Source organism: Stegostoma tigrinum, chromosome 1 (assembly GCF_030684315.1).
Source record: "Stegostoma tigrinum isolate sSteTig4 chromosome 1, sSteTig4.hap1, whole genome shotgun sequence".
Lineage (NCBI taxonomy): Eukaryota > Metazoa > Chordata > Chondrichthyes > Orectolobiformes > Stegostomatidae > Stegostoma > Stegostoma tigrinum.
Window position 1 is genome coordinate 54218620 of NC_081354.1, and position 22111 is coordinate 54240730.

The 22111-nt window shown below is 39.8% G+C and overlaps 1 protein-coding gene across 1 annotated transcript; it reads left to right on the forward strand.

Annotated features, from left to right (window-relative positions):
- The first annotated feature begins 1040 nt into the window (after window positions 1–1040).
- LOC125467596 (lecithin retinol acyltransferase-like) lies at window positions 1041–20886 on the forward strand. Its single transcript, XM_048563711.2, has 2 exons — window positions 1041–1621; window positions 20229–20886. The coding sequence occupies exons 1-2, from the start codon at window positions 1166–1168 to the stop codon at window positions 20379–20381; spliced, it is 609 nt and encodes a 202-aa protein (XP_048419668.1). The 5' UTR covers window positions 1041–1165; the 3' UTR covers window positions 20382–20886.
- Window positions 20887–22111: the final 1225 nt, after the last annotated feature.

Sequence of the window (22111 nt, forward strand, 5' to 3'; positions counted from 1 at the left end):
GTGAGTGAACTGCTCCAGTCACTCACTGGTTGGATTCTATCTTAGATTCAGTTTCCGTGGGACACCTTTCTCGATGTGAATTCCATTTCTCTTTCTCTCATTCTTCGTATTTCTATGGGTAAACTGTCTGACTAACCACCCCCCGCTCTATTGATTTACTATCTCAGGGTACGTGTGTATGCGTGGATTCAGACTGTGTGTGTGTATGTATGTAATTGCGCGGATTCTTTGTGTGTGTGGATTCTATGTGTGTGTGTGTGTTAGAGTGGATTCTCTCTCTGCATGTGTGTGTGAGAGAGAATGTGAGTGGATTCTGTGTGTGTGTGCGCGTGTGTGTGTGCGTGTGTGTGGATTCTGTGTGTGTGAGAGAGAGAATGTGAGTGGATTCTATGTTTGTGTGTGTGTGAGTGAGGATTGTGTGTGTGTGTGAGAGAGAGAGGAGTGTGTGTGTGTGTGAGAGAGAGAGAGGATTGTGTGTGTGTGTGAGAGAGAGAGAGGATTGTGTATGTGTGTGTGTGAGAGAGGATTGTGTGTGTGTGTGAGAGAGGATTGTATGTGTGTGTGAGAGGATTGTGTGTGTGTGTGTGTGAGAGAGAGAGAGAGAGGATTGTGTGTGTGTGAGGAGAGAGGATTGTGTATGTGTGTGTGGGAGAGGATTGTGTGTGTGTGAGAGAGAGAAAGGATTGTGTGTGTGTGAGAGAGAGAGGATTGTGTGTGTGTGTGTGAGAGAGATAGGATTGGGTGTGTGTGAGAGAGAGTGAGGATTGGGTGGGTATGAGAGAGTGAGGAGTGTGTGTGTGTGTGTGTGTGTGTGAGAGAGAGAGAGAGGATTGTTTGTGTGTGTGTGTGTGAGAGAGAGAGAGAGAGAGAGAGAGATTGATTCTCATTTTGTCGTTCTCTCTCTCTCTGAGTAGCACCAATATCCCAGCCTTAACCAATCAGCTTCTGTGTTTTGGTGAGTGCCATGTATGAGGTATAAATGACACGGAGAGGACAAAACTGAATGAGTGAGCAGAGAGAGAAAAGAGGGGGACTGTCAGAGAGAGAGAGAGAGAGATTGTGTGTGTGTGTGTGCGCGCAGGGACTAGGGTGGGGGTGGCGGGAAGTGTGAGTACACAGTGAGTGAGCACTCAGAGCTGAGATTGAGGGGACAGAGAGAGAGAGAATGGCCTCTGACTCGGACAGTAATGCCAACTGGTGCGAGCCCTCTTCCCTGAAGCGGGGTGACCTGCTGGAGGTGTCCCGCACTCTCTTCACTCACTATGGGATTTATCTGGGAGGGCAGAATGTGGCTCACCTGATGCCCGACATCCTGCCCCTGTTCACCAATGACCAGAAGCTGATCCGGGAGGTGGTGACCAACCAGCGCCTGATCCTGGGCGTTATCTGCAGGACGGCGAGTATCCGGGTGGACTCGGTGGAGGATTTTGCTTATGGAGCCTGTATCCTGGTGAACCACATGGACTCTGTGTGCAAGAGCCCCGTGCTTCCCGGGGAAGAGGTGGCGAGGAGAGCAGAGAAACTGGTGGGAAGCACAGAGTACAGCCTGCTCTGGAACAACTGTGAACATTTTGTCACTCACTGTAGGTACGGCACTGCAGTCAGCATCCAGACTGACAAGGTACAGTCCCCAGGGTACAGCCGGCCTGAGCATTAATCTTTACTGAGTCTCTTCTTTAGATAAAATGCATTTTCATTTTCTGCAATCCTGTTTAACCGCTTAATCTCACCAACTTTATTTCCATCGGCATTTATCGCTTTAACTTCATTTCAGATTGTTTGCCTATTGAAAGGTTGTGGTTTGGGGAATCAATGGGAGGCTTGTCCTGAATGCAATAAGCCCTTACTTTCTGTTCTAATAGTAATTAATGATTGGCAAATGCTTTTGGATTTGAAACTAAAGTGGCAGTTATAATACCCTCGAATGCTTCCCTGGACCGTATAGACCAAAATTGCCCGCTTTGACCGAGCGCAAACTCCTATGTTTTCCATGAAGGACCAGCAGCAGGGACTGAGAACAGTGCAGGCACATGGTATCAGCTCCCCTCGGAGACTAGAGCCTGCAGCAGGAACTGGGAAGCGTGACAAAATCGGCGGCGTGTCTCCAGCGCACTCGGTTCTCTAAGTGAATGCACTCTGTGTTCGAGCACAGCAAAGCGCCGGGTTCCCCGCCACAATTTGTCAGGAGCAAAGCGATTCCTGACAGGGGCTTGCAAAATAATTTCTAGCGATGAGCTGCATTATCGCCAGTGTTGGTGATCGCTGTGGACCATTCGGAAAGCGACTTGAAATGTTAGGGACAGCTCATTGATAAACAGGCAGGTAAAGAGCAAGATTTGTGTTTTAACCACACAGCGTCCCAATGGGATCCTGGTGGAAATTGTATCGATGATAGGGGGAAGGGGAGAAAGCGGTGCTGAGTTGTAAGATTAGCCACGACAGCAATGAATGGCGTTCTCCGGCTGCAGTTATCCTTCTGCTTCGTCCGATCCGTCCTGCAAGTTTTACCTCCACTCTTCTGCTGAGCAAAGTCTCAGTTGGTCTTGCACCGTTTTCTCAGAGGAATATAGAGTCATAGGGTCAGACAGCCGGAACCAGACCCTTCGGTCCAACCAGTCTAAAATCGCAAAATAAACTAGCCCTCAGCTGCCTTCTCCCGTCCCCTATACCTCCCAACCTTTCCTATTCACTAAGCGGCAGCGCTTTGAAAACTTGTGATTTCTAATAAACTCGTTGGACTATAACCTGGTGTGGTGTGACTTTGACCACCCCAGTCCAACACCGCACCTCCACATCATGTATTTATCTGTGTATCTTTTTAAACATTCTAGCTGTGCCCACATCCAACACTCCCCCAGGAAGTTCATTCTACATGGGGACCGCCCTCTGTGTAAAAAGAATGCCCTGCCTGTCCTTTTTAAATCTCTCTCCTCTCACCTTAAAAATGTGGACTCCTACTCCTGAAACCCCCATTTTAGAGGGAAAAACATCTATCATTAACCCTATCCGTACAGCTCAGGATTTTATAAATCTCTATAAGGTTACTTACGCTGCAGTGAAAAAAAGTCCCAGCCTATCTAGCCTTTCTTCATTATACAAACCTTCCATACCCAGCAATATCCGGGTGAATTTCTTCTGAACCCTCCCCAGCTTAATAATTTCCTTCATACAACTGGGCGACCAGAACTGGACCCAGTATTCCAAAAGAGGCCTCACCAATGACCTGTTTAACCTCAACATAATGTCACAGCTCCTACACTCAAAAGGGCTGAGCAATGAGGGCAAGCGTGCAAACACCTTTTTAACTATCCTGTCTGTATGTGATGCAAACTTCAAAGAATTATGTACCTGCACCCCAGGTCCCTCTGTTCGACAATGCCACCCAATGCCCTACCATTAACTGTATAAGCCCTACTCTTGTTTATTGTACCATAATGCAATACCTCACATTTAACCAGATTGAATGGAGTGCAGTTTTTTGCAATGTGACCATCGATATTGATATCAATGCTATGCCTTCAGCCAACCTCTGATCTAGCAATAATCACTTTACTGAAACCAAACATTCGGCTGAAGCAACACAATCACAGGCTCTGAATTCAACAACCATTACACATGAGATACAAATATACACACAGAGGAAAAGCATAACGTCCATCCACTCACTCCATGGAGTTATTTATATTTTACTTCAGCCTCCTCCATCTTTCTTCATCTAAATCAATTATTGTAACTTTGTCTTTTTTATTGCAAAAATATACTCATAAATTATAAGTACAGGTCAAAAGCAGAAACTTTGCAGAAAAAGATACCTTGGAATTTGACATTCCTCATCCTGTTGCAGTCAAAGACCTTTTCTAGTTGTGAAAGGAAACTATTTACATTCCCACAAAGGCAGCAACAGGGTCTCAGAGCTTAAACAGATCGTTGTTATATTTGGCAGAAAGACTGTAGATGGTGGTCTTTACCAGCTGTGTCTTAGCAGTAGCTGCCCAAACTTTTTTGTAACTTCAATTTACTTGTCTAACGTCTCCTTAAATGCCTCAATATTATTGATTTCAATTATTCTCTGTGATCGTGAGATCCAAATTCTCATCACTGTTTGGGTGACTGCAATTCTTGATGATTATCTTAGGTTGATGACAAGTTGCTTCTCACAAGAGGAAACTTTCTGTCTGTATCCACGCCATGGAACCTTTCACCACTTTCAAGACCTCGAATTGGTCTCTCTGCAGTCTTTTTGAGAGGACAGAATCAGCTATTCAGTCCCTTTCTAATGTGAATGTATTTGCATTTCTGGTGTAATCCTTGTAAATTTTCTCCGCACTAACACAGCTGCCTCCTTTCTAACATGGCACATAGTATGCTGAGTGTGATCTAACCAAGTTTCCATTCAGGTTTAGTATAACATTCTACATTTCAATTCTACCAAAAAAAAGACTCACAATTTTTGCAGTTACCAAACAGCCTTGCAACCATTAAAGTACCCATTGAAGATTAACCACTCTACTAATGTAGGAAACACATTTAGCACACAACAGACTCCCTGAAACTGTAATGTGATAATGGCCAGGTTAACTTATCTTTCATGGTGTTGATTGAGTAGCAGTGTTGGCCAGGATGCTGGGAATACCCCCAGGGTCATAGTGAAATAATGTTCTAGACAGGCAGCTGGGGATTTGTTTTAACATGCAGTTGGGAGACAGCACATCTGAGGGTGCAATACTCACTCTGTACATTATAGGAATAAATCAAAGCCACACCAATGAAAATTTGATTCACACAAGTCAACCACTTGTGTTTCTCTCATTTGATAATCCCTTTGGTGTTCCTTGCCTGGAGAGAACTTTCAGTGTTAGAATTTGATGACCTGTTACCATTTCTGCTTCGATCCGCAAGTATCATTGCATCATTGCATCATAGCTTGTTTTTGTCCTTTCTGAATTGCCTTTGGCACTTTGTTGGTACAATATTTCAGTGCATTGCCTCTTCTCAGAACACTCTGTTCACAGCTGCTACTTCCCAGCTAGGAAATTCATTTTTAGCTTGCAAATTCCTTCGATATTTACACTTGGGAGAAAGTTGAGTACAATTGCATGGGACGCATGCTCACATCTGATATGACTTTGTTCATTCATCTCAGAATCAAGTGCACTGTTTCATTAAATAAAAATTGCACTAAAGTTACATGACAGACATCATTTTGTCTTTGGCTACAATAGCAACATTACATAATGCTAGATATTAAAGTGTAGAGTTGGATGAACACAGCAGGCCAAGGAGCATCTCAGGAGCACAAAAGCTGACGTTTCGGGCCTAGACCCTTCATCAGAGAGGTGCTAGTAGGTCTTCCCAAGACATACTTGGATATAATTTTCAGACCTATCTTTGATAGACTAACTCATCCAACAATTGATCAGAAAGAACACAAAATAGAAGGACAGCAACAACACTTTTCTGTTTCTTAATCAAATGCAGTTTTAAAATATATATAAAGACTCATTCATCTGAATATACCTATCCAGGCTCCTAACAGCAGTTTTTTGCATTAGGAGAATAAGAAAGGACTTTGCATGTTGTAGCAGTGAAAGATCTGAATCATGCAAGTAATACAATAGCAATAGTTACAATTCCTTCAGTCTGTGGTAATCCACAGCTTTACTGTTATTTGACAAAAGAAGCAAAGTGGTCAGTGATCATTAGATTCACGATCATACTGAGTTTCTGGTTGTTGACTAAAAGCCAAAAGAATTGTGTGTGCTGTAAATCAGAAACAACAACAGAAGCTGCTGGAAAAGTTCAGCAGGTCTGGCAGCATCTGTGAAGAGAAATCAGGGTTAATATTTCAGGTTAACTTAGTTCTGAGGAAGGGTTAAGCGACCTGAAACATTAACACTGATTTCTCTTCACAGATACCGCCAGACCTGCTGAGCTTTTCCAGCAGCTTCTGTTGTTGTTTCTGGTTACTGATACCCAAGTGAGAAACTCCCAGATTGTTGTGGAACACGGATTGTAGCCCACATCTCTACCCAAATTCCACTGGACCACACCATTTTCATGCAGAGGTAAATATCCTGCAGTGACTCCAAAGTTATTCATCTGTTACTTACTTCCACGGCATCATCCAGCAAGGACTGACCATGGGCTAAGAAAGTAATGTGAGCTCGTGGAGGAGGCGGACTGGGCTGAAAGTGAACAAAAAGCTCGGAAGCCCAAGTCCAATATTGGTGAGATTTTAGTCTGTAACTTAGTTTACATGGGAGGCAGTCGTCTAACTGTATTATCGCTAGACCATTAATCCACAAAATCAGTTAATATTATGGGGACCCGGGTTCAAATCCCACTATGACAGATGGTGGAATTTGAATTCAATAAGGGATTTGGAGTTAAAGGTCCAATGATGACCATGAAACCATTGTTGACTGTTGAGAGAAACCCATCTGATTCACTAATGTTCTTTAAGGAAGGAAATCTATTGTCCTTACTTGGTCTAGCCTACATATGACTCCTGACCCACAACATTTTGGTGACTCTTAACTGGGCAGTTAGGGTAGACAATAAGTGCTGGCCTGGCCAGAGATGCTCACATACTGTGAGTGAATAAAATAATGTGGCCTTAACTTCTAGTGGACCTGTTTCAGAGTGTTTTGCATTATTAAGAGGTGATAATCTGTTTGAATGGTGAATCAACCTTGCACCAGGTCCATTTGGAAAGTAAGTGACAACACCATGTTCTATATAAATGACCTGACAATTGTATAAGGCACTTAACAATATCCACTTGATGTATAACGCAAACCTCAGAACCCTTGTAACATTTTGTTAAAATTACTTTTAAAAGTACTATCATATTGGGTGAACATTAAGTCTAAGATTCAACAAATGTGCTAAATATATTAGTTTTTTACTTTTGTTCTGGAATCCTAATATTTATCTCAAGAGGTTTGGAATATAAAAGCAGCGATGTGCTTCTGAGGCTTTAAAAAGCTCTAGTTAGGCCCCATTTGGAATACTGTGTCCAATTTTGGGCCCCACACCTCAGGAAGGACATACTAGCCCTGGAGCGTGTCCAGCGGAGATTCACACGGATGATCCCTGGAATGGTAGGTTTAACATATGATGAACGGCTAAGGATCCTGGGATTGTACTCATTAGAGTTTAGAAGGTTGAGGGGAGATCTAATAGAAACTTACAAGATAATGTATGGTTTAGAAGGGGTGGACGCTAGGAAGTTGTTTTCGTTAGGCGGGGAGACTAGGACCCGTGGGCACAGCCTTAAAATTAGAGGGGGTAAATTTAAAACTGAAATGAGATGACATTTCTTCACCAGAGAGTGGTGAGCTTGTGGAATCCATTGCCATGGACTGCAGTGGAGGCCGTGACATTGGATGCCTTCAAGGCAGAGATCGACAAATTCTTGATCTCAGAAGGAATCAAGGGCTACGGGGAGAGTGCAGGGAAGTGGAGTTGAAATGCCCATCAGCCATGATTTAAATGGTGGAGTGGACTTGATGGGCCGAATGGCCTTACTTCCACTCCTATGTGTTATGGTCTTATGAATGTGAAGTACAGGAATAACAGTTTCCAGAAGCTAGAACACTTTAAGAAAGTTGTAGACTGTTCACTTACTAATGAAGAATAATTATTAATTGTACATTTATTAACAAGTAAAATGTAGACTACAAAAAATTAGGATATCTAGTGCAATGATTGTAATGAGTTCAGCTAGGTGGACCTCATAGAATATGAGTTCCCTGAATGTGGCTATTACTCTGATCCAATCAGAGAGCCCTAGCTGGCAGATATAAACAGAAGTGTCAGAGATTTTCTTCACTCTCAGAGCTGGCTCTGAGGGAGCTGGATCAGCGTCAAGGACTCTCCGTGTGTAAATAAAGGGTGACTTGGTGCAGGATACCAACCTGTGTGGAGTTATTTCAATAGCTCCACATCCGTTGCCTTTCTTGAATCTCCAATATGTCTCTAAACTGTCAGACTGCTTGTGCAACATTGAGTATTTGGGAAAGACCAAAGCCATTATCATTTACTCCTGCTACAAAAATGATGCCTAGTCACTGCATTAATCTCAGTCCTTTGGCAATGGACTGAGGTTGAATCAAACTGTTCACAATCCTGATGTCATTGGCTTCTGAGCTGACTGGCACCAATCTGTGCCATCACTGTGGCTATCCATTTCTACCTCTGTTTCATTTCCGAACTCCACCTGTGTCTCTGCTGATTTGCGATTGAAACGTCCTTATCCATGCCTTTGTTACCTCCAGACCTGAGTATTCCAGTGCTTTCCTGACCAGTTTTGCACATTCATCTCCATGCATCTGGCCATCCTAAACTGTGCTACTTGTGCCCTTCCTTGGACCAAGTCTTTTCCCATCACCCCTCTAGCCCTTGACCTATAGAGGCTCTCAGCTAAGAAGCACCTTTGCCTCAAAGAAGTTCTTATCCTCATTTTTAAATCAGTGGATCTTCCCCCCCCATTTCTGATTTTGTGCTTTTCTAATTCTAACTTCTTGAATATCCTGATTTTTAACTGCCCCAGCATTGATAGCTGTACCTTTATGTGTATAGGCTTTAATCTTTGGAGTTCGCTCTCTACACCTCTTTGTCTCTCAACTTCACTTTTGTTCCTTTAAAAGTTTCTAAAAACTTAACTCTTTGACCAAACTTTTGTTCACCTGCCCAATGTCTCTGTGGCTTTTCGTCAAAGTTCATGAATGTTACTGTGAAGTGGCCTGGGACATTTTACAATGTTTAGGACTCTACAAAAATATAATTGTTGTTTGTTTACAAGATTTTCAACTGCAACGTTATATTAGAAGCAAAACACATTGGTAGGCAGGTAATTCCTTCAACATACAATATGTTTTCAGTCGCTACTTTAAAGGAAACATGCTTTTTAACTATATGTATAAAGATTAATGAACATTATTTAAATTAATGCAATGTAACATGAGGTCAGGGGCTAATCAGCAACAGCTGTACTTCATTTGTCTGTTAGGCCCTAACTAATTTTCATCAAAATAATGGAAACTTTGTTCCTGATTACCTTTTATTTCATAAAATAATGTAAAAACATTTTTGAATTAATTTCTGCAAAACTCAAAAGGACAAATTAAAAATAAGTACATCTTTTAAAGAAAAAGAATAAATTAATTAATTTTGAAATCCTTTAAGAAATACACTTACATGTTCTTGAATCTTCATTACAGTACTGCATACAATAATTACATTTTTACAAGATTCAGTTTTGGAATTAGACTACAGGATTCTTGTGCTGGGATCAGTCCAGGTTTGACATTTCTGAGATTTTCTGGAGATTGGAGATATTGACCAGGGATTGGGGGTGATGTGGGGAAAGAGATTAGTTGTTGTAATGCTGACAAATCTCTATCATCTTTGTGCATTGTTAAACTTGTCTCTTCGGCCAGTCACTTTGGGGCTAGATGCATTATGAAGGAACCTTCTGATATAAAACATTTACAATTGCATTTTTGATTGCTGTTAACATCAAACGAGCTGGTTTGTATTACAGTAATATGTAGTAAAAAAAAAGAAAAATGCACCATTGGAACAGGTCCTTCAGCCCTCCAAGTCTGCGCCGATATATTTTGCCTTTCCATTTGAAAACTGTCTTTACTTAGAGGATCCGTATCCCTCTTTTCACTTCTTATTGAAGTATTCTTCGAGGTGTTCCTTGAATGCTACAACTGTGTCTGTTTCCACTGTCTCCTCTGGCAGCATATTCCGGGCACTCACCACCCTTTGTTTGAAAAATTTGCCTTGCACATCGCTTCTAAACTTGCCCTCCTGCACCTTAAACCTGTGCCACCTAGTAATTGACCCCTCCACCCTGGGGGGAAAAAAACCTCACACTTTCCACTCTATCCATGCAATTCACAATCTTACAAACTTCTATCAGGTCACCCCTCAGCCTCCTGTGTCCCAGTGAAAACAAACCCAGTCTATCCACCCATCATTCATTGCTAAAATTCCCCAATACCAGGCAACATCCTGGTACACCTTTTCTGTACCCTCTCCAAAGCATTGACATCCACATCCATAGTGTGGTGACCAGAGTATTCATCCAACATTGCAACTAAGCATACCACAGAATAATTCTATCTTCTAACGTTTAAATGGAGCCACACTTTCTGTCGTATAGTATCTTATAATGAGATACTCTGACAACTTGACTATTCAAGTGTAACAATTGAAATAACATTTTCTCCACCTGTTTCCATTGTTGAGGTATGGCTTCACAGTCACCGGAAACCTTTTCAATTCCTGCTTAGTAACTCTGATGTGACCTATAACTTCCAATGCTGTTGTGCATTCACACTTCTGGCAGGCATGAGAAGATGTTATTGGGGAATTAAAGATATTGCTTGGGGTCATCAAGATATTTTTAGTTGATCAAATGCAATAGATAAAAAGGAAGGGAGCTGTTTGGCAGTGTAACTAGGAGCTTAATCGGAGAAGTGGGATTTTGAAAGAGGGGTTGAAGGAAGAATGGGCAATAGGAGAGGTAAAGTGTTTAGGAAGGGACTCCCAGACAATTGAATCTGCACAAATTGTATTTCAGTTAGGAATATTTCTTCTCAAACTGAGCAGTAATAGAATGAGTCAGAAGTCCCAAAAATTTCAACACTTTGATGGTAACCTTAGTCATGTTCCCATAATTAGAGAGCAAGCAAGATGCAGCAAGTCAACTATTCCATTTCTTTCACTCAATTGCATTTAATTGGGACCTGCATCAGGAAAACCTTGGTCCAAATGCCACACCCATGTTCCTTTTTATTAGATCCCTTCGTCACTGAAAACTGATTGTATTCTCAGTTCACAATTTTAAACACTCCTATGAAATCACTCCACAATCTCAATTGTCCTTTCTTTTTATAGCTGTGCTTCTGCAACAGATAGCATTTTGGTGAATCGATGCTTTACCCAATATTTTGCCTTCCATGTTATATGCATAGATTGAAAACAGAAGCAGCACTGCAACTGTGATTTTGCAATGGTTTTCTTATAAAGTTATGTTGCCATTTTTCTGAATTTTCTATTTCACATCTCCTACCAAAATCCAAACTTTTAATTTTGTGAGCTTTGGAAACCTTGCGTGCAGTTTTGAGGCCACTTTTAAGATTCTGCAAACCCTTATCATCCAAATCTGTCTGCTCCTCCACCAGCTTTCCTATTCAAAGTACAATTAAAGTCCTTGATTTTTATCACTATTCCAGCATCATGGCCCTCTTATTTTGCTTTCCTTGCTGAGAATTCTGTCTCGTGTATTCTGCCTCGTGACTGAACTTGCTTTATGTCCTTAAGACTGGATATTGTATGAGCCTTTTGTCAGTTTTGACGGTAAATGGTGAAAGTGGCAGAGACAAATTGAGCAGGCATAGCAACTCTGGAAATCTGTACCATGTCCTCCAGGAGGTACATTAACTCATTGGCACCAGTTTAATTGAAAGTCTCAACTGTGGTTTAGTTGAAGTAATCGCTGAAGAACTTTTCTGTAACAAGTGGCTTGGATTCAGCGAACAGTAGACTGTTCTTTTCTGTATGAGGCAGCAGCAAAGCTGAAACCAATCTTTAACTGAGTCAATATCATATACTAAACGCTTCAATATGCAGCACTCAATTTGTATGAACACGTTCACTTGAACTGTGAATTTTCTGTGTCTCAGTGCTAGTCTGAGAATAAGTGTGTGCTGACATTATGCAGAGGAGAGCTCATGGGGTTTTGCTTGTTTTTAGTGACTCACAAAAGTGTTGTATGTCATCCTACCAGGCTAATTCCTAGAATGGTAGGACTGACGTATGAAGGAAGATTGGATCAGTTAGGATTACATTCGCTGGAGTCTGAAGAGTTAGTGGGCATTTCATAGAAACCTATAAAATTCCAACAGGACTAGACAGGGTAAATGCAGGAAGAATGTTCCTGATGACCATGGAGTCCAGAGCCCAGGGTCACAGTCTAAGGATGTGGGGTGGGCCTTGTAGGACAGAGATAATGAGAAATTTCTTCACCTAGAGAGTGGTGAGCCTGTGGAATTCTCTGCAATGTTTAGTGGTTGAAGCCAAAGAATTGAATGTTTACTAGAAGGATATATAGTTCTTAAGGCTAAAGGGCTCAAAGGCTATGGGGAGAAAGCAGGAACAAGGTATGGAGTTGAATGATCAGTCATGATTGCATTAAATGGCACAGCAGGCTCAAAAGACCAAATGGCCTACTCCTGCTCCTATCTTCTACGTTTCTACGTTTATTGAAGTTTTCTGTCTGCAATATTTGTTTCTAATATAACATGTTTATAACCTTGTTTGCATTTTGTCTTCTGTTCCTAAAGAACCTTTTGGTGGACTTGGTTTATGTTCACAAACCTTTCAGAACAAACCTACATCCGTTTTTCTTTTGTTTGAATGAAGCTTTTAGAACATTGTTTTTGCAGTGTCAAGGTTCAAGAAATCCAGGTCTTCAGATACATGTTGGGATGTCTTGAAAGTGCTGACGCATTGACTTCACAGGAACTTCTTGAGTTTTCCGGATCCCTCCAAGAAAATCTCTAATTGTAAATAAGAGATGTGGAATTCAGAAAGCTCTGTCACACTTACCTGGATAGTTATCTAGGAAATCTCAGACCAATTAAAACCTATTCTAACTCCTGGGTAACTCTACAACTGACCATTACCGCCTCATTCACCTGCGTACAAACATACCTTACAAACCTAGTTTCTCTTGTAGCTTTTCAACAAAGCTTTAGATAGTAGAATATGGCAGCTCCTGTTGCAAATAAAAGGACTGTGAATTCCACTAGAATTGCCTGGGCCTTGTTCTACAAGGATTCCTGTACTTGATAAATTTGTCAGGATCTTCCATTAGAATGTTGTCTCCAAAATATTAAAGAAGTAACTTTTATCTGATCTGGGTCATAAGAATCAATTATTCTCTGATGGAAGTCTTTGACCAATGAGTTAAATGGCAAATATTTTATGAGAGATTCTTACAGGACAGGAGGAGGATTGTCAGCCCGTCAGTTTGTATTTACCCATGAAGCATGCACATTCATTAGACTCCAATTTCCATTTGTGGAAACAGATTCCATCATCCTTTGGGAAGAGCATTCCAAATCTCAATAATTGGCTAACCATCTCCCCTCTAGGTATCCTTCCTACTTTGGATCTGTGAACTCTAGATATTAATCCACAATCTAGAGGGAATATTTCCCCCTAATTGTTCTATTAACCCTCTTGTTATCTTGATTTTTTTATTTAGTTATCTTCTCTTCTAAGGTGGATTTTTCTAACTTTTTCACTGTCTCCTCTTTACAAGCCAAAGTTCTTGATCCCAGTTAGCATTATCCTTGTAAATCTCTTCTGCTTCCTGCCTAAACCTTTATGTTTTTCCAAAGTATGGTGCCTGGAATTGTTGAAAATGATCCATTTGAGACTTAGTCATTTAGAAGTTGTAGCATGATCTCCTTCCTTTTAGTTTTCATTCGTTCATTTAGAAATTCAACAACTTAAATTATTTTTGCTCGCTTTGTCAACATGATATGCCATTCTTTTTAAGGTGTTATTATCCGAGTTGATGGTAATATGGACAAGTCAGACTTCAGAAGAGCCTGGCTTGATAGATCATTTATTTTGTTTAGTTAGTTAAAATAGCAGTCAGTCGCTGAAATATATTCACACGTTCACATAAGAAAGAAAACCAAACCTAGATTGTTTATGTATATGTTATATACTGAAGTTAGAAAGATCTGAACACAAACATTAAAACAAAGTCTCAACCTGTTTCCTATCACGGTAATAGTTACAGAAACTGCAGAAATCATTACTCAAATCTCAACTCTTAAGTTTTTCCTTAACCAACTCTTTTCAGCATTTCTTTCGTGAACTGGAGAGACAATATTACAGTTCCTCTCTGAGACTGTGTATCTTCACAATTCTGATTACCTAGTTTTTGCAGTGTCAAGGTTCAAACCTCTTCTATTTCCAAATTTGCCTGGCTTAGAAGCTTCATTAACTGGGAAACGGAGAACTGATCCTGCTAGGAGATATTCTTTCCAGCTGAACTCTTCCAGGAGAGAAACTAAAGCTTGCTTTGGAGCTCAAGCTGAACTCCTGATTCTATTTAACCGAAGTCTGAATTCTCTGCTGTGCGGTCAAAACAAAACTAATGGTTTAATGTATTTATATTGCCTGCCTTAAACTGAAAAGTGTAAATATTTCATTCCATTTACATCCCAAGCCCTTGTTTGCTGTTGCATGTTTTCTTGAACTGGCACATTTAGATCACTATTCCTGAATGAATTTCTGACCTTTTATTTAAAAAAAAATCCTCAGCATTGATACACATCCAAATGTTTGCCCTATTTAAAACAATCCAAATGCCAAAAATTGTCATGTATTCTGCATGTGTTTCATCACAATTGATTTGCATATGGAGGGTCACATCTTCTCATCTTCACTTGTTTCTCAGCTACAATCTTTCAAAATCTTGCCATTTATTGTACAGTGCCTCCTATTATTAGTCCACCAAAAGTGCACCATTCAACATTTCGATGCACAGAATTCTATCTGCCATACTGTGCCCACTCCACCATCATGTCTGTCCTGAAGCTGATAAGTAACTTCATCATTATCTCCCACTTAACCAGGTTTAACCATTCAAAACCACACTGTAGTTAAAGTTGATAACATCTTTAAAATGAGATAAAGCATAAATGGTAGTTTTAAGTCTTGAATCCGTTACAACAGAATTGTCCTTTTGTGTGTCTCTAAATGTGTAAATTTGAGCTTTGCTGATGACTTGGCTTATATTTTCATTCTCTCAATTGGATAAACTGCCTGGCTCTTTCAGTCATTTGTTCACTCTTACATATTGCAGCACCATCGGATAGCTAGCCTAAGGCAGGATATGGAAAATCTGGCCAGTGGATCAAATTTAAAAGAATGTATGCACGTACAGCTAGAAGTCTAGACATAGGAACAAATGCTGTTTTAGCTTTTATCAAACTTCCAAGTTTTTAACTCTATGGTGTTTAATGTTAAATAAAACTGAATGGGCAAGAGGATGGCAGATAAAATGTTATATGGATAAGTGTGAGGTTCTCCACTTTTGTGGAACGAACAAAGTTATTTCTTAAATGGTGAGCAATTGCAAAGTGTCCAAGTGGACGTTGGTGTCTTTGTTCATAAGTACTTGAATGCAGGTGCAGCAAGGAATTTAGACAGAAAATATTTTCACAGGAAGATTTGCGCACGGGTTCAAAAAGGTTTTGTTTGAAATGTTTAGAACAGTAGTGAGACCATATTTGGAGAACTGTGTATGTTCTGAACCAATTGTCAAAGGAAGGATATATTTGTTACCTAGCAGGTTCAGCGAATGTTCATCAGACTGATCCCTGGCATGGTAAGATTGTCCTTTGAGGAGACTGGTCTTGTATTCACTAGAATTTAGAAGAATGAGAGATGATCTCACAGAAACATACAGAGTTCTTAAAGGGATAGACAGAGTTGATGCAGAAAGGATATTTCCACTGACTGTGGGGTCTAGATCCATGCAACGCAGTCTCAGAATAAAAGGCAAGCCATTCGGACTGTGATGAGGAGCAACTTCTTCATTCAGATTTTTCCTTGGAATCCTCAATCCCAGAGGACTGTGGAACTTAATATTTAAAAGTTCTAAACAGAGATGAATAGATTTCTAATTACTGATGACATAGAAACAGCATGGGAATATGGTATTGAGATGGATGATTAACCATGATCTAGAATAGCCGAGGAAGTTTGAAGGGCTAAAAGGGCCTACTCCTGTTCCGGTTTCCTGTGAAAGAATTGTCAAGAAAATAAGTGAAACTTACGGTGTGAAGGAACTTGCTGATTCTGTGCGCAAGTGAGGCCAAAAATGGTCTCATGGCTAGATATGCTGGTTACAATGAGGATCTCTCTACTCAGTACTTGACAACACTTTTCCCAGAAAACAGCAGTTTAGCATGACCAGCAGAAGGTAATAGCTTAGGGTCAATCTGTACTGCACCCATGTCACCTTGGAGTAAACAAACTCCCAAGAGATTCAACACTTGTGGAATTTGCCAGAGTGAGGTTCCCTGGCAATACCATGGATGACCGTAAATATACATGCCTCTAAGTTTTGTCTGCCAACTTGTTCCACATTTACTCCGTGATAATGGGAACTGCAGATGCTGGAAAATCCAAGATAACAAAGTGTGGAGCTGGATGAACACAGCAGGCCAAGCAGCATCTCAGGAGCACAAAGGCTGACGTTTTGGGCCTAGACCCTTCATCTGATGAAAGGTCTAGGCCTGAAACGTCAGCTTTTCTGTCCCTGAGATGCTGCTTGGCCTGCTGTGTTCATCCAGCTCCACACTTTGTTACCCTGTTCCACATTTACTGCTTGTTTGTGCCAAGCCCTTGCACAAATAGTCTTCCTTTGCTTCTTAGACAAGTCTGTTTCTCAGTCAAGCAGCATCAGAGGACCAGGTAGTTTTGACGTTAAGGGTCTCGATCTGAAATGTCAAACTTTCCTGCTCTTCTGATGCTGCTTGGCTTGCTGTGCTCTTCCAGCTTCACGCTGTGTTATCTCAATTCTCCCGCTTCGGCAGTTCCTACTGTCTCTGATTCTCAGTCAGCCTGGACTAAATCTGGACCTGGTTATGCAACAATTTCTCACTAAACATGTGTGCTATTTAGCATCTCAGGGGGATTTTTCTCAAGTTTTGAACAATTACTTACAACAAATCTCTTTGTTAACCCAATTTTTCACTCTGTTCTATTCGCCTGAAGGCATTCGTTTCTTGTTGTAACTGCTGAGGTACCCACCACTGGGTTCTCTTGCCGAAGTGGCCATGTGTGAATTTTTGATGGGCCATGCCAACGGACAAGTTGTCTGTAGGAGCATCACTATCAAACACAATCCTTTCCTTACCTCGTGTTCATGTGGGCATCATACATGCTGTTTCCCTCAGATTCCTTCTTTCTTCTCTCCTTCAACCATCTGCAATGGCTAAGATCAATTGTAACATTCTTGCTATTGATTGAGTAGATACGTCAGCAAACCTTAGGGACCAAACCACTGGTCCATAGGGTTATCCTGTTACTTACTAAAGAAACTGAGAGTTTTTAGGGCACTCTTGGTTTGGTGTTATCTGGGGAACTAGGAGCCACCCAGTTACCTGCGGTATGTCATAACCTGCACATAACTCTTCATTACCTTTCAGCTCTTTACCTAGAAACATAGGAATAAGTGCAGGAGTAGGCCATTCAGCCCTTCAAGTCAGCTCCATCGTTCATTATGATCATGGCAGGTCAGCCAACTCAGTAACCTTTCTCTCATTTTCCCCTCATAGTGTTTGATCACTTCAGCACTAAGGACTATATCTGTCCCCTCCTAAGAAACATTGAATGCTTTGGCCTCAACCACTTTATATAGCACAGAATGCCACAAGCTAGGTGAAGAAATTTCTTCTCATCTCAATCCTAAATGGCCTACTAATATCCTTGAACTGTGACCGCTGGTTCTGGATGTCCTGGTCATTGGGAACATCCTTCCTGTGTTTACCCTGTATAGTGCTGTTAGCATTTTATGCGTTTCTGTGACATCCCTCCTCATTCTACTAAAACACAGTGCATATGATCCTAACCAAGCCAGTCTCTCTTCATATGTCAATCCTGCCATCCCAGGAATCAGTCTGGTAAACCTCGACTATATTCCCTCCATTGCTAAAACATGCTTCTTCAGGTAAAGAGACCAAAACTGTACACAATATTCCATGTGTGGTTTCACCAAGGCCCTGTACAATTGCGGAAAGGCGTCCCTGCTCCCGTACTCAAATCTTTTTGCTATAAAGTCCAACATACCATTTGCCTGCAGCTGGTGTAAAAGGACATGCAGGGCTCATTACACTCCCCCATCCCAATCTATCACCAGCCATTATAAAATAGAACCCAACAAAGAATTAATTCAAGGGCAGCTAATCCTAGTTTTGCAATGTGTCTACAATTGACTGATCTCAACCCAGGGATAGAGATAGCTTTGTCCATGGACTTGGCATTCTGTTACCCAGGAAACATAAGCAGATAAATGCAAGCAATGAGTGCCATGGAGCTCTCTGGTTCACTGTGAATGGACTCTTCCATACTGTCCCATGGCTTCCACAGCAGCTACTTGCATTTATCAAATTGTTCTGCTGTTAAATGAAATTAACTCTTCCTGTGCTGCATTCTTTGTCCCATTTCCATTCACTACCATGAAGCTACTATTCAGTGCTGTGTCTGGAATATTGAACAAGTTCCTGTCCTAATGAGGTTGCTCCAGACTTTCAGGGTTTGTTTATTCAAGTTAGTTCATTTTGGATTACTTTCAGCTTTGTGGTTTGATCTAGAGGGTATGTCTTTGTGTATGGGCTTACAAACAGACCAAAAGTTGTCTTCAGACACATTTTTAACCATTTCAGAGTGTAAATTAGGATAGGTGAGTTCCATTGATATAAAACTGCAACTTGATAAGTAATTTAAGAATCTACATACATAAAATATTAACCATTAAATCCAAAAAAAAACACATCAGCATGTTTTCAAATATCATTTGATCACTATCTCCAGAATTTGTAAGATATGACAGTTGCAAATAGGGAGCTTGGTCATTTAAAAAAGCAGTTGGTAAATATTTAGTTTTTGCATGCTTGGATAGCAACGTGCCAAACTACAGTTGCACACTTTGGCTCTATAGGGAGATTGCATGAGTGACAGCCTAACGAACGCTCAACCTTGTTCAGGCCTTCGGAGTTGGGGGTGACAGGAGTTCTGGAGTGATGTATGGGAGAGGTGGGGGCAAGGGTTGTTGGAATGAGTGGATAAATAATTTCTTACGGATTTCTTGAACAAATATGTTTCACTCCTGGAAATGATGTTCTAATACATAAATAAAGCACCCTCATTGAGGCAAAGATAGTATCTAATTTCAATTGTGATTTTTTTTATAAACAACATAATATTCAATCCCATCATTTCAGAATTTAAAAAATTCATACCTCAAATTTCAACTGACGTTAAATTTCTTCCAAATGCTTTTAAATCACAAAATATGAAGGAACTGAATGATATTTTTATACATATGCAATAGTTTGTTTATTCCTTTTTTGAAATCCTAGTATCATTGAACTGCTTATCTACAAGGCTGCAAGTTAGTTTTACTTAACACCTCACTTCAGCTTGTTCACTCGTCATCTTTCCAAAATCAGCCCTATTCCAAAATTTTTTAGATATCAATTTTCACCTATTCTGTTGCAACTTTAGAACTGATTCCTATTCCTAAGGATTTCAGCTCCTTATTTCCTCTCTCCTTGTGGGAGTACTGCTCCAGGAAGGAGTCCTACATGCGGAATTTAGACATTACAGTCCCTTTTTAGTATTGTTGCCTTTTGATTGAAGTAACTAGTCAACTACATTGAGAACTGTATTCCCCTGTTTTGCCGTGCTAAGTAAGTATGATGGAACGAGAGATTTCCTTCACAACAAATATGGCTGAATTTGTATGCAATTGTGTTTTTATGCCAAGTTATATATTAAAAATCAATGTCACTTTGTCATATAATTAAAATGAAAGAAATTAGTTTTGGAGGGTAGTCAGACTTGTGTTTTCTTTAGTTTGCCATAGCAACTGAGTAATGTAACGAAGTCCAGCCAGACACCGTCCACAGTAAACAGTGAATAAATGTCAGAAAAGTTTAGGTATAGTAACATTCTCAACAATGGAGTTAGAGAAACAATCTTACAATGGTCAGCCATAAAAAAATATTCCAGTTAATGTGAGAAAATTGTGTTAGATTTTTTGTTTTATTTTGCTTTTCTCAATTCCTTATGAAGATCACAAGTACTGTTACTAGATATTCAGTAAGGTCTTACATAAGATTATTTATACAGTAGATTTGTGTATTGCAGAATAATTTACAAGAAGTGCATTTAAGACTTCCCCAGCTGATACTAGGTTCAAATTTGCAACAAACCTTAAACTTAAGGCATTCAAACTGAGATTCCAGTACTCCAGTATCTTATGGATTTCTCTGGGAATCATTTATTGATTAATATTTTCGGTATATTGAAAATAATACTTGCTCAATAATAATCCCGAACTGGTTCTGCACTGCCGCAATTGAATTTTAGGTAACTTGCAATGTTTTATTTTGCAGTTCTGTGAAGCAGTGAAGACTGTAATTCGGGACCAAAGGAGTGTTTTTGTCACTGCTGCTTTAGGACTCGCTGGGATTTTTTGCCTGGGTTTTGGGCCCTCAACCACTCTCCCTACAGTCCTCATACCATTCTTACTCTGGATGGCTGGCTAATTTATGCAGTGACTTGCAATGCAATGTAAATATGTGTTATAGCACTCTAATTATGTACAAAGAGAAGCAATGTGATTTATAAATATTCACCCATTTCAGTAAAAATTAATTTGTCCCTCTTGTGAGATTTAGCTCCGTTAATACATAAAACAAAATTGGATTTGGCTTACTCAGCCTGTCCAACTTGTTTAAATGGAAATTTTTGTACTGAATAGACTCCTAAAATCAAATATTTTTATGAGACTTTCTTGCTTCATAACATTAAAGATATGAAATCTTGAATTGTTAAAAAATAATTTTATATTTTGACTATTCCTCTATGTTTTGTCTTTTACTTGTACTAACTGTTCAGTTTTGGCCATATGGACATCATATTCCATGGATTGTATATCCAAATATGTATTTGGTCAGTGAACATTAATAGTTTTTTAAAAATGACACTATAAATACTGTGGGCAGTGGATCACATGATTTTCAGATTAAAAAAGCAAAATGGTTTTTAAAATCGACTCAGTTTAACTTTTATTTTGTCAGCACGTACAAGCATTACTGCACTAAACATCACAACTTCTATATAGTCAGTTTGCACATAAAGTAATCTCCAATTCATCATTAAAAGTTTCATTTTTTTGAACAAAGAGACGATTGTGTTGGAAAAGGAAGTGATTGATAACCAACGATGGAGAGATTGTTCTTGTTAGAATATGGACACTTATTGACATACATTTCACTCAAAATGGCCAGTGTATTGTTTTTTAAACTCACACCAGCAATTGCTTGCAAATTTCTGGGAATCTATTGGTAACACTCTGGCTCGTGTGATTAATAAAACAATTAGAATTTTAATATCTGTGCCCTAAAATTATTTGCAATGAAACCAGCTTAAAATATATTGGAACCTTATGCCTTGTCTAGTTTGATTTATTCCAGGTAAATTTATTAAAAAATAGTTATGAATCTTACGATGTCTTAATGACTTGGGTGGGAGGAAGATCTTCTAGAGTGAAGATTATATCCAAAGGCCTTCCAATAGTAATTTACATATTATTAATAAAACTAATGTTACTGGTACCCGATTACCACCATGTGATAAATCACATTTTATTTAAGACAAGGTCCTCTTCTCATTAAGATTCCTCACTAGTTGTTTTTTTCTACCTCAGTAAAGCAAGTAGAACTTTAGACACAGTCAAGGAAGGAAGCAGCTGGCAGAAAATTACACCAATCACAAGCTGGTTGTGGTTGACATCACCACACATTACAACATGGCAGCAGTGATAGTTATCGTTGGTTAAAACCACAAGGTAACAATATGAGAATTCCAAAGGATACAAAGCTGGGAATTCCAATGTTGGGTGTTTACAGCTTTGAAATACCTTACAGTTGTAAGAATTACTTATACAGATATTTGGCAGCTTATGAATAAAAGGGCCCAAAGATAAATACATAAATAGATGAAAAGAGTTTCCGCATTTAATGATAAAATCTTTTACTTAAGACCTGGTAAGAGTAGCACAAAAGCACATGTGAGATCGGAACTATCACACATGGCAGATCCCATTAGGGAGCAATGATCTGTAGGAGTCCTGATTAGAGTTTCAGTTAGGAAGAAAACTGATAATGGAGCTCTGAGTGTAAAGTTAAAAATCTCTGTTGGATTGCAAAATGGACTAATGATAAAAAGGAGTATATGCAGCTTATAATGAGCTTGTATCCACAGCAAGTGGATG